Below are 13,438 nucleotides of genomic sequence, written 5' to 3'. Positions count from 1 at the left end.
CTAAGCAACAAAACCAACCACTGTCCCCCTCACACCCCACTGTCTCCCCACCCCCCCCCCCCCCCAGCGAAAGCTCCAAAGCAACGTGGACATTGATGCGCAGCCCTCGAGAGGAGTATGTGAGAACAATTTAATGAGCGTGCTGGAGGACGCGTGGAATACTGATGCGGCACGCATCGGGACACATTTTCACAAGTTTTCTCCTATGTTGCCATACTATTCGGCCACGAAACGTTCACATGTTTGCAACTACAGCTGCTGTGTAAATGTGCGCACGCCGTAAATCCTACTTATACATTGGCGTGGCATTGCACGCATGCTGTTACCCGTAAATGCAATTCTTGCGAAGGGCATTGCACTATCGTGGCTGTGTTTAATTTATCAGTGTGTGTAAAGTGCCCGTCTTGAAAAGAAAATATTAATTAAGCATCATTCGAAGTGTATTGTGTACACCCACTCGTGTTAGCTGAGAGAACATGGTGTGAGAGATTTCCGTGAAGTGACCTCTTGAAAAAGAATGGCTTAGTCTACACTCGGGACAACTCGAGTATTAGTTTCTCCCTCTGGTCTAATAAAGCGATGAGGCGCGGCGTGAACTGCCAGCTGTATTTATATCCCACGGTCCTTACATGGCCGTGTGGCTTGGGAGACATGCCTGTCGGGTTCGCACACACAAATGGCAAATTATAGGCAGTGCTGTTTTGGCAGTGAGTTGATGCTGTATGCTAACTTCTCGCGGGTCTCTCAACGCTAAAGGCAGAAAGCTCCTTCTTTGCAGCTCGGCTCTCTTCCTTTCTGGGGTTTAGGCAGAGCTGGTAAGCATCAATGCACAGAAAGCAACAACATCGAATGTGTTTAGGCATTTGCGTATTGTCGGTAATGTGCTTTGTGCAATGTTTGTATCTGCTTAATTCTCACTTATGCTTCGTAACTTTGGTACACTTTGTCATGGTGGCATATATGTTATTATTTTTTCCTGCATGGAAGGTTGCCAGCATTATTACAGTGACATTGAAAAACTGGAATGTACACATATGCTTTGGTGAATGTACACATTAATCTTATTGTCAAGCCTTACATATGTGATTTTATTGTATATAACAATGATAATATTTTACTGAATTCTTTCTTTACCGAGTGTGGCCATCACTGTGCCCGCAGTGTACAATAAAATAAATGTAACTGTAATACATCACCAAGAATCTCCATTACATTATATTCACCACCATATATAACTCAATAGATTTAACGTAGATTCATGTTCTTTTCTAGGATGTTTATTTATTTATTCTGAACCTGACTGCATTTTATTTTATGAGGTGGATTTTTTTTTATCCTGTAATATAGTCCCGTGGTGTTTAATCAATTGTGTAGTAATTCCTATTCTGAAAAGTAAAATGTATGTTCTAAATTCACATCATTACTTTAAATGTAGGTGTCTAAAACAAAATTACAATATGTGAGCAATGCACGTGTACACTGAGGATTACTTATGATGGCTATAACATTAAAGGCGAAAAAATATATCGAATTTGGTAAAAGTTTGCCCACGTAAGTGTACTTATTTATGAATGTTGGCTTAACTGTATTATACACAGTATAATCATTCATGGTTCATGTTTGTGTGTGTGTGGTATGAAAGTAATGGGGGAGCGTTAGTGTAGCGGTTAGCGCTACGCTGCGCTATGAACCCAGCTACCCGGGTTCGAATCCTGCTCACGGCCAACACCGGTGACGATTATCTGAACCGGTCCTGGGCCTCCCCGAGGTTGACTCAGCCTCAAATGAGTACCTGGTGTGGTGTGTAAACATCACCACTGGGGAGACAAAGGCGGCCGGGCGTGGTGTTGGCCACCCACCCCCTCGTGTGGCGTGCCGGCCTTCATAGGTGCTCGCAAACAGCACTTGCCCCAACAGTCTGTTAAGGCTATACGGGGGATCTGTCTTTATCTTTGTTTTTTTTTTAAGTGACAGCCGGTCTGGATTATGGGCTGCATCAAAATACGACAGGGGATGACCTTCGATTTGATTTTGTTGTTGCATGAATTCACAGAGACGCGGACGACCAGCAAGGACAAGTCGGCTGACGCTCACATTGTAAGGCATCGGTTGTGTCCTCGTCATGGCCTCATCAACGTCTTCGGCCTCCTACTTCAAGCAGAAGCACCGGCAGTACGACCACCAGTATCGCTCCAAGCAGCTGCAGTCCGTCCTCCAAGAATATGGAGCGGAGAGCGGACAGGCAGAGCGCAGCCGGTAAGCGCACGGAGCTGGGGTACCGAGCGCTCACGTAGCCATTCAACGAGTTTGCTAATATTGCAAATGTTTTATTATTATTATTGTGACGACTTCCTGCGCCATGGTCTCTTCACACAAAGATGTGCGTCAGTGTGGGGACATGCAAAGTGGCATATGGGCCGGCAACGTGAGATTTGAGTCCAGGGGCTTGACAAACAATCGCTGCTGAGTGGTATTGAAAAGTCGGTCATAGATTCCCTCCACTTCACCAAGCCACACCAACCAATGTGGTGAAGTATGGCAAAACAACCTCCATGACTGGCATGGCACGGGGATGCCTACCTCAATACACGGATGTCATTTGTTATTTGTTGTCCGAGTATTTTTTTTCCCCCTATAAAGTGTGCAAATTATACTTGATGTATAATCACGTCAGCGTAACACTTCAGAGTAGCGTTTGAATAATACAGCAATTGTATGGTCGTGAGGAATATACTAAACCGAGTGTCGCGTTGTGCTTACAGAAACATTTGCGATACCTAGGGTTGAGTGCAATGGAAACAATGGATTTGTTTTACCCGCACAACGTTGAGTGACTTTCATTCGACGTAAAATTCCGTGACATATATAGGCCTCCTCATGCCCTATCAGTTATGGGCGTCATTTGACCACTGGTAAATGTGGGTTTGTGAAGTGGGGAGGGCTAGGACTGCTTTTAGATGCCACTCACCACTGATATTTACCATGGGCGCGAATTCAATTCATTCTTGATTTGAAGCTTTTTGCTACCCACGTGACTTTAGCGAAAGAACCAAAGAGTATGGATTCCTGCATTGACGAAAGCTTCAAATCAAGATTGAACCGCCTCGACGGGGAGGGTTTCCACACAACTATTCGATCTTTTAACAGACTGCGAGACAAGAAGCCTCACCTGATCGAGTCGCTCACCTTTCTGCCACCCTCTTGCCCGATGCGGCAACCCCCCCCCCCGCCCCCCCTTTCCCCCCCACTCTTGCGGTCAATATAATGCCTCGTCCACAGCAGTCTGATTCTCTCGCCTGTTGTTGCGATTGAAACGAGATCTATTATTTTTTTCAGGTTCAGAGCAGTCATACTATTTTATGGAACTCACCTTTATTTTTCCTGTGTCATTTTTTGTTTCGCAAAATCTTCCGTGCAAAATCACCTCCCACCCCCCCTCCCCCACATTTTCCAGGCGCATTCCAACCTCTTCTTTGGTTCTTTCGGTAAAGTCACGTAGAATGAGAATAAAATAATAAATTAGTAAAATAAAATAACACGAGACTGTCCTCCAGTCTCGTCCCTTCACCTGATGAAGGCCACTTGTGTTGTGGCCGAAACGTCGTGAGAATATTATTGTGTTATTTTATTTGATCAATTTATTATTTTATTCTCATTCTACGTGACTTTACCGAAAGAACCAAAGAAGATGAATCCTTGCAGTCACGAAAGCTTTAAATCGAGCATTCCAACCTCTTCACTTCCCTCTGCGGCATGCATCTGCAGATAACGCGTGCCATTGCTTGTCTCTTGCCTTCTCCAAAAATAACTGAAATTACAGACGGGAGTGCTGTCTGTCCATTGGTCACACCTGTTGTTGAACATTAACAAACGTGAGCGGGGCAGGCAGGCAGCCACTTGTGCTAATGACTCCGAGTGCTGTTTCTGTTCGCCGGTTGGGAAAATAAAGAGGTTCATTGCTCCTTCTGTATCAAGAGACTCGCCGATCGGTGCATCTCCGTTGCCTCTGGTGGGGGACGAGTGCTGTAAAGAGGGTGGAGTGATTATTTGGAGAAAGTGGTGGGACGTGAAGCCGTTGGGTGAGACGAGTGACATGTGGTGTCAGTGTGAAGTCATGGAGAGAATGTGAGTGTGGCGAGGTTCTGACAGTAAGCTTTAGCTGCCCCGATGCCCGTCACAAATGTGGCACCTCCGATTAGCGCGGTTGGCTACGTACGTTGCGAAAGAAGTTCGGGATGCATGCATACATGTGCACAAATATGCACACATAATCGTATTAACCTGAGCACGCATTTGTGTATAATCTGACTTTCCTTCATAAGTTATAGTCATATTCGTGGTTCTTTCGGTAAAGTCACGTATAAGGGCAACAATAAAATAATAAAAAAATATTGTTTCATATTTTTATTATTTATTGTTTTATATTTGTATTATTTTATTGTTTCCCTTATACGTGACTTTACCGAAAGAACCAAGAATATGAATTCCTGCAGTCACGAAAGCTTTAAATCTAAATTTAAGTTATAGTCATGTTTCAAATAGCGTGTTTCCATTTAGAGCACAACCTGCTTGCATTTGTGCTATAAAACTATAAATGTCTCTTTTTTAACAAACCAATATTAACATTGCACGGGGGATTCAAATAACCCATTCAATTACAAACCCATCTCTAATCTCTCATCTTAAACATTAGAAAAATTGGTGCAGAAATAGTTGATCAACTATCTAGAGTGTTATGGAAAGTTAACAGAATATCAGTCTGGCTTAGACCTCAGCATAGCACTACCAATGCTTCACTCACAGTTGCAGATAACATTTTTAGCAGATACCTTGACAAAAGGAACATCTGCTCAGCAGTTTTCACATTTTTGGCTAAGTCATTGATACTGTTGATCACAATATCCTTCAAACTAGGTTACGTTATTCTGGCCTCAGTGAAAACGCAAAAGGTTGGTTCATAATGTGTGTAGCCTATAAATAAATACGCATAACACCGGAATTTTTTTCCGATGACTTCACTCAACTCATCAAAGGTGCCCCACAGTATTCTGTGCTCTGTCCTATTCTATGCTCAATCTGTACAGCATCAAATCTATCTCAGTATACATTTTAACTTCATACTGGTGACATGATTCTATATACCCCAGGATCTGAATGCAAACACAAGACAATGTGCAAAGTAAAACTAAACTGTTTTTTATTTTACCAGGTAAGGCTCACTAAGCTAAATACTTCTTTTTCAGAAGCAACCTGGAAATACATAGCAGCCAAATACTCTAAATGCATGTTTCTAAATCTAGAGGGAAAAATCGGAGGATCCGGAGAACAATTAATGCTATCATGGGAAGAACGTGCAAACTCCAAATATACAGCAGGCGTCAGGGTCGGGATTGAACCCACAACCTCCTGTATACCAGGCGAGGTAGTTAACATCTCCGAGCCACCGTGATGATGATGAGAGAGAGAGACACGTAAACTCCAAATATACAGCAGCAGGCGTCAGGGTCGGGATTGAACCCACAACCTCCTGTATACCAGGCGAGGTAGTTAACATCTCACCACCGGGAATTTAACGAGCCCCAGCTGCAAATCTCATGTTGAAAATGTTAACAAAAACGTTATGAAGTTTCAATAATTCTATTCTACACGTAAAAAATGTGATGGCTGCTACATTTATACCTATCCGAGACTGCTGCCATGTACAAATCAACATCTGAAACGACTTCGGATTCATGTATGTATGTATGTTGAACTTCTTTCACACCGTACGTAGCCAACCGTGCTAATCAGAGGTGTGTGGGGAGGACAACTAACTCAACACAAAAAGCTGTTCTAAAGAAATGTGTTTTCAATGTATATTTAAAAGTGCATAGCTCCAGTGACTTCCGAATATCGGAGGTAGAACGTTCCAGACAGCCACACAATCGCACCTAAAAGCAGCGCGATGCAGTGACCGTCTTTGTTCGATGGTCAGCCAAAAGCTGCTGCGAGTATGACCGGAGTTCACGTGAAGGTTTATGCACCTTGATATGAGACTAATTACTATAGTTAATTTACTAATTGGTATGGTTTATTTGACATTATGCTTTGGAGTAAAATTACTGGTTGGCCACAGGGAGATTTATGAAACTCGGAAACCTGCTCAGCAATGAGGCTTTCCCAGGAACACTAGCTCTTTTTCTTGTTCATCATCATCAGCAGCAGTGACAGCAGTAACAGCAATGTGATTGTCATCATCTTCAACGAAATATTCATTACCATTCATACAATAATCATCATCATCATCACAAACATCATTACAATAATCAACATTCTAAGAAATACCATCATTGCCCTTGTCTTGGGCCCTGTTCACCTGCATCGTTGCTGCCTTACTCTTCATAAGCATGTGTACCTCTATCTCGGCATTTGCTGTTAAGTTTAGAGCAAACTTTGCTCAAAACTTTTAATTATGGGAAAATGGGCCATTGCATCATCTCAGTGCTCCCTGCAAATGCTCTCAAAGCGCACTTTACGTAGTTCTATATGATGGCATTGCTCTAACCCTGCCTTAACCCCGCATACTGGCCGATCGGGCTGACGTGAGTGGCGGTGGAATGGGTGCATTTCGGTGTGAAATTGTCCTCTGCTGAATTGCAAAATGTGGAATGGGACTGGTTTTGAAACAAAAATGATCATCATTCTGCCACTTTTTTTGGTAGAATGACAGCCAAGATAGCTCCATGAATCGGGCCCTCAATCATTCAAGCTCGACATATCAAATGAAGTGCTACTAACGTTGTGCTGCTTGATTTGTTTGTTTTTACAGCAAAAAGTTCATTGTTTATATTGATGGAGGCTCTGGCTTAAGCGACCTGGATAGTTTATCGATCGCAACTTCCCGACATCCAGCACATTCGAGCATTTTGTCAAAGTCTATGGTTGGAAGTGGATCGATCGGTGTTTCGGAACGGTAAGTCACGTCACAATATGCATACTTTTTACTAAAAGTCTCTCCTGGCCATTGATATCCATGGTTGGCGAGTGGGTGAAATTTGTCATTTTGCTTTTTTTTCCACTTTGAGGAATGTGGGCTTGATGCATCAAGAAGGACGCAGCTCTGCCGCAAGTCACAGTCGAGTGAGCAGCAGCAGCATGAGCAGCAGTATGAGCAGCAGCAGGCAAAGCAGCAGCAGCAGCAGCAAAGTGGCAAGCTCTTCCTTTCGCTCGGCAGAAGAGATCCTGAGCAGCAAACGGCATGCCACGCGGGACTACTCCGAAAGTGCTGCCATTAAAAAGGTTAGAAAACTCTTCACGACATTCTTGGGATGAAGGCTGCTATAAAGCACGTGCCTACATCATTTCACCGTGAAGTCCTTACGAGGCTTCACTGCCCTGAAATGAGGTGGCTATAAAATCCAAACAAGCGTGTTACGTTTGCTAATGCAAGGTTTCCACGCTACTAGATACCGGCTGCAATTAATTAAAATAGTTGCAGACTTAATCCCCACTGGCGCTCAGGCCTCCATTCTGTGATGGACTTCAGAATACATCATATAGCAAGGATGTTAGACGTTACAATGTAGTTAATTATATAATCATCTACATAATGGTTGCAGCTTGCTTGGTTAATTAGGAAAGAGAATACGAGTATTTGAGATGTTATGCTTTCCAGCGGCTGCCGCAAAGTTCACATACGGTTGAAGTTTCACTGGTACAATTCATTTTGAAGGATTTGTTTAAATACTTACAGCATCAGTGGCTTGGTTCAGTCAATGTTATAATTAAAAGTTTGAAAATTAATTGCTTAATTCGTTAAGTGAATTAAAATAATTCACTTTAATTGATAGATAAAATCTTGATTCGAAGCTTTCGTGACTGCAGGAATCCATACTCTTTGGTTATTTCGGTAAAGTCACGTGGGTAGAATTTTTTTATTGATAGATACGCTTTATTGTCATCTTTCACTCCAAATTATTGTTGTTTTGAAATGATCCCTGCACCATTTTGGGACCCTAAACTTATACGAATCATTATTGAGTACCATCGTCATACAAATAGCGCAAGGTAATAATTTAGGCACAATGTATCGCAGATGCGTATAGTCTGCCAGCAGGAGGTGATGTTAACGTGTTTTTTTCCAAAATAAGTAATTTGCCAGGTTTTCAAATTTGAACCTGTGATGCCGGCATAGGTGGCTGACTCTTCTTAAAATAACTTCACCACATATTTAACGTCCGTGTGAAGGTGAACTTCTTTTGCCATGGCCAGTCATGCTAATCGGAGGTGGACGGCATGTAATTGGTTTACCCGTTGAATTAACCAGGGTGGCCACTGCGATTTTACCAAGAACCTCTACAACCAGAAACAAATGGGCTAACGCTTGGTTATGTCACCGCCCATGCACACCACAGGGCGGTACTGTGGTGTCTCACTCCAATGGGCATCCTTGATTCACACGCTGCCTTTGTTGGTCTGTGCAGGTGCATGCTGAGTCCGAGTCCTATCTCAGCCAGGTCATCGACGGGACAATGCATGGAGCCCCGCAGTTCCTTGTGAAGCCACGCTCCCATTCCGTGTGGGAGAAATCAAGCACCAGGTTCATGTGCACCGTGCAAGGCTTTCCCGAACCTTATGTCAAATGGTGAGCATTTGTATCGTCCGCATGTCATATTCAGAGCGGGATGCCGTCGTGGTATCGTGGCTAGCAGAGTGGGCCTGCAATCCAGTAGACCTGCAATTCGATTTGATCCCTTGGCCTGTCATTAGAAATAAAGGCATTGTTACTTATATAACTTCGCCTCTGTCCACCCGAAGGTATAAACGGCGTGCATTACAGTTATTCGATCAGCAATCGTGCATGCAGTTGGGTAACGTGTGGGTACTCTCACTAAAGACATCGGAAAGAACAAAAAAGTAAAGACATCTGGTCAGAATGGAAGAGTAGGCCAAATGCCCTCTCCTGAGGTCCATCTAGTGGAGGCCCTTCTGTGACCAGTCGTGCAAGCAACAGTTGCAGGGCTGCACCTTTATCCTTTACACTATTATCAACGTGGAGCCTTTTCTCTGTCTAACATTGCACAAGCGCAGTCATTGTGAACCCGTTTTAATTTAACGGTTATTCAGGATTGCATACCACAATGTGCATGAGTTGTTGAAATAAACAATCCTGCATTTTAATCAGTGCAAACAATGCACTACTCATTCTCCAAGCTGCAGCACATCAACATCAATTGGGTACATGTTGTGAAGATTCAGAATGCCGGCCACAGAGGGTACATTGCACAAGAGATGATGCATCACTGTTTGCCATCTGTCAGTCGGTTTTTGATTCCCTCCACTGCTATACGTCTTTACTTTGAAAATCCCAGATAAGGCCTATAACTGAGCTTTAATCTACATTGTGTCAGTCAGTCACATAATCAAGGCCCACCATCTGGGAATGAACAGAACAATAGCTGTGATTGTACTAATTAAGCCAAGGCACATGGGAGATTGCCGATCAATACTCATGCACTTGCCTTGCTGTCAATGCCATAATGAGGAGCTGAGTATGCTCGTAAAATTGTACTTTGGCGGGTTTTCTTTTATGGCACTCTGCTCTCTCCAGCCAGGACTCTGTTGACTTCATAAAATAAATTACAGCCAGGCTAACATGACAAATCGGTTTTGGATGAAACACTGAATAGCCTTTAAAACAAACAAAGCGAAGTGTTAAAATGATGAAGGAGAATCATTTTTGGTGCTCATAGCGAGAATGGATTACAATAACGGGAGTCATTTTCTTTATTTTGAGAAGTTGATTCCTTAACAATAGCGTCAGCACAATGCGGCCTGGAATCAATTCTCCCCATCATTGCCTCTCAGTGAGAGGCCTTCCACTGCAGCTTCACCACCAGGCCGGTCTCCCATGATCCAGCACGTGCGTAAATCTCCATTAAAGTGCCCGAACCAATGTTTATTTTTAGAATTCACTTAACCAGCATTTGTAGTCACGGTGTTAAACAAATATGGTTGTTGTGTTCTCCACGTTTTCCTTTTTTTTATTTTTGTGATTTTATTTTACAAGAAATGTTATCCCTGTTGTGCTATCAGCATCGCGCGATGAGGTGAACTATCAATGACGATCTCTCATAGAACAATGCAACCCCTTCATTAGAGAGAACAGCCATTCAAGTGACCTCTTGGTTAAGACAGTCGAAAGGACCCACATTCTCTGCATATGAGAGTAATGTTTGCTGCTATATTCTCATTCATCGCATTTATAGAGTTCGCGCGTTGTAGCATAACGTAGAACCAACTCACTATATCGTTACTATTAAATGCAAGGGGGTAATATTTAAGTTCATTATTAATTATGCCCGTTGCATCCACCACTGCAAATGCTGTACTGTATACAAAAATTCCAGAAAGGACGTTGCCTAATAGAGACAATTTATTACGAATTTTAATCGTTCTAAAATAACAAAATATATATATAATAGCATGATGAATAATGTTGTTAGATGAGCTGGTCATATTTAATTCGCGTTTGTTTTGACAACAATGCAACTAATTAGCAGCTTAGTTTTGGTCGAATTAAAATGTGGAGGCATTTTGATATTATGTTGGCGTCGACATTGCTTCCCCTCAAATGAATAATAATTTAGACCACGCAATGTCAATTATGGGGATTCTTTGACCACACTTCACGCTGTCCATTGTGGGGTTTTTTGCTGAAGAGGGGAGACCCCAGAACTTGTTCAGATATCACTCGACACTGATGAGAGCCAGGGACAGAAATCAAACTCACATTAGGAGGTTCATAGAGCGCATTGTGGTTATGAACACCGCATGCCACCGCTGGCCCCCTCCTTTATCTTTGAAGGTACAAAAACCACGTCCAGATTGATCCGCGCTGCAGTGCTGGGAAACATGAAGTTTATGGCAACTATGGTGTGTACACGTTGGAAATTAACAGGTGAGTTGCAATTAACTATTAATCCGTACGTTTTACCTGAACGTAACTGTTGATTGACTTTATCGATACTGGACCGATGTTGTATATCTTAACTATTTGCTTAATTATTATATATATTCTTGGTTCTTTCGGTAAAGTCACGTAGAAGGGAAATATTGTTTTATATTTTATTATTTTATTGTTTCCCTTCAACGTGACTTTACCGAAAGAGCCAAGAATATGAATCCCTGCAGTCACGAAAGCTTTAAATCAAAATTTTTATTATTATATGTATAGTATTAAATGTTACGTGGAATGAATGTCTTGGCGTCACCTTACCATGACTGCTGTCCTTCGAAATGAGATGTTTATTCTCAATGGTATATCCTGCAAAGTATACACACTCACCTGAAGTATCTAACTAAAATAGGAATTTTTACTTGAAACTTTGGTGACTCCGGGAATTCATACTCTTTGGGTCTTTCGGTAAAGTCATGTAGATAGAAAAATATATATATATATTATATAATTTTTCTATCTACGTGACTTTACCGAAAATAAAATAATGATGAATATTATTTTATTATTTTTCTATCTAAGTGACTTTACCGAAAGACCCAAACAGTATAAAATAGGAAAATAACATATTGCTATGAGAATAGGTTTTCCCCTTTTTTCTGGCAACAAAGTAGGTGTTCAGATGTTAAAACACCAAACTGAAACCTTTTACAAGGAATCATGTCTGCATTAACCACAATGCTTGTGGTCAGAATGCAAACAAAAAACGTACTCTGATAATAAATGCATTGTCTTTGAAACTGATTGGTCCACACCAGAGACAGCTTTCTTTTGAGCCTCGTCTTAAAACGGTGTTAGACCAGAGGACGCCCAAAACCGGGTGACATTTTCACCTTGCATTGGTCAACGCATCTCTGTTTTGGTGAGGGAGAACTAGCCCTGCTTCTGACCTGTATGGATGCACGTTGGTATGTGCAACTCGTGGGGACTGTTGCTGGCAAGTAAACAAAAACGCACTCGTAGGCATAGTGTGGAAATATTGTTAATTATAGTTTCACTCCTGCGTATGAGCATGTGTCGTTACGTTAATTTAAACCGTGGCTTGGCTTTGTTTAAACGCCGGGGGACATTTATTGAAGGCAAATAATTGTATTGTTTTTTTGGTATGCTTCCTTGGATGGAGCGGCTTTGGAAGGAGAAATAGCGTTTTCGTGAAATGAAGAATTCTTCAAAAAATGAGGACTTGACCCCATCCATGCCTGTCGTTCACGACAGCTGCCCCCCCCCCTCCAAAAAAATAATCACCCGGTGCATGCTGTTTTCGACATCTAGGCAATGTAACATGCACACCTGAGAATATCGGTGGCTGGTAACGGTGACATTTCCATGACATCACAGTCATTAACTTGCAAGCCGGACAAGTCAGAACAAATTCGTTCTCAAACGCATTAGTCGGCACACTGCTGCTCGACATGCACGGCACGTAGCCCATGCAAGTAATACCCGGAGACGAAGCATAGGGGCTCTTTGTCAAAGGCTTGTGATCAGATAGCGCAATTTCCACTCTCCGCTAGTTAATCTACGGCACTGAGTTGTAAGTTTGTTTTAAATGAGGCCAAACAGGGACAATCACGAGGCCTGCCGCATCGGTCGTCCATCACATGCTGATATATCTTGAGGAATGTAAAGACCAAGTGTTGAGTGGCCAAAACTATGTTAATGAAATACATTTTGAGTTGAGTGCACTGTTTCCTTACCGGCATCCAGCCTGCTGAAGTAATGGTAATGTACTTGCTTTGGCCTTGGCAGTAATGTCAGAATAGCACTGCTAAATATATATACCACTCAAGCAGGATTGAGATATGATGATGATCATCAGCTGTGATCTACTCACTTCTGGACGAAGACCTCCACAATCCGTCATTGTCTCTCATGGTCTCACGATGCCACGAAACCATATAGCTGCTGCACGCGAGCTGATTTAATCGCTCCATCTCCACCGTGGATCTTCTTTCGGGGGCGCTCTCTCTTTGGCTTCCACCCTGTTGTTAGCCTTCACCACCGGCCATCAACCCTCTTAGTTACGTGTCCTGCTTGAGCCCACTTGACACTGTGTTCTTTTTTCTGTATCTCAACATGAATGTGAAAATACCCCCTCCCCCCTACCCTTCTTTGACACATTTGACACAAAGACGTCACTGTATCGCACGTTTTCAGGTGCGATTCTGCGGCCGTCTGGAACGTTCTTCCTTTCAAAATTGGAAAGCCACTGGAGCTATGGACTTTTAAATCTAGTGTGAAAACTAATTTCTTTAGAACTGCTTTTTGTATTTATGTTTCTTCTCCCGCACTTCCGATTGGCACGGTTGGCTACATACAACACCATACGTGCATTTCAACAGTAATTCCATTTTATTGCTCATCGTACGTGTTTCTAGCAGCCAACAAACTATATGCGGTAATACCCCAATTACCATCTGCCACTTTTACGTTGTTTCGCAA

The 13,438-nt window shown here is 42.5% G+C and overlaps 1 protein-coding gene across 2 annotated transcripts in view; it reads left to right on the top strand.

Moving 5' to 3' along the window:
- Positions 1-367: 367 nt before the first annotated feature.
- Positions 368-13,438, top strand: part of LOC116941581 (myomesin-2-like) — a 117,632-nt gene continuing 104,561 nt past the window's right edge. The window contains exons 1-6 of one of the 2 annotated variants that reach the window (XM_032952773.2): positions 368-815; positions 2,054-2,256; positions 6,809-6,952; positions 7,065-7,278; positions 8,463-8,623; positions 10,847-10,939. In XM_032952773.2, coding sequence (XP_032808664.1) covers positions 2,123-2,256; positions 6,809-6,952; positions 7,065-7,278; positions 8,463-8,623; positions 10,847-10,939 — 746 coding nt within the window. In that variant the 5' untranslated portion in view covers positions 368-815; positions 2,054-2,122. The remainder of the gene's footprint in view (positions 816-2,053; positions 2,257-6,808; positions 6,953-7,064; positions 7,279-8,462; positions 8,624-10,846; positions 10,940-13,438) is intronic. The other variant, XM_076066602.1, reaches the window with a different exon arrangement.

Source organism: Petromyzon marinus, chromosome 12 (genome assembly GCF_048934315.1).
Source record: "Petromyzon marinus isolate PM22_M1 ecotype Great Lakes invasive population chromosome 12, UKy_Petmar_22M1.pri1.0, whole genome shotgun sequence".
Classification (NCBI taxonomy): Eukaryota; Metazoa; Chordata; class Hyperoartia; order Petromyzontiformes; family Petromyzontidae; genus Petromyzon; species Petromyzon marinus.
This window is presented reverse-complemented; position numbering and strand designations above follow the sequence as displayed.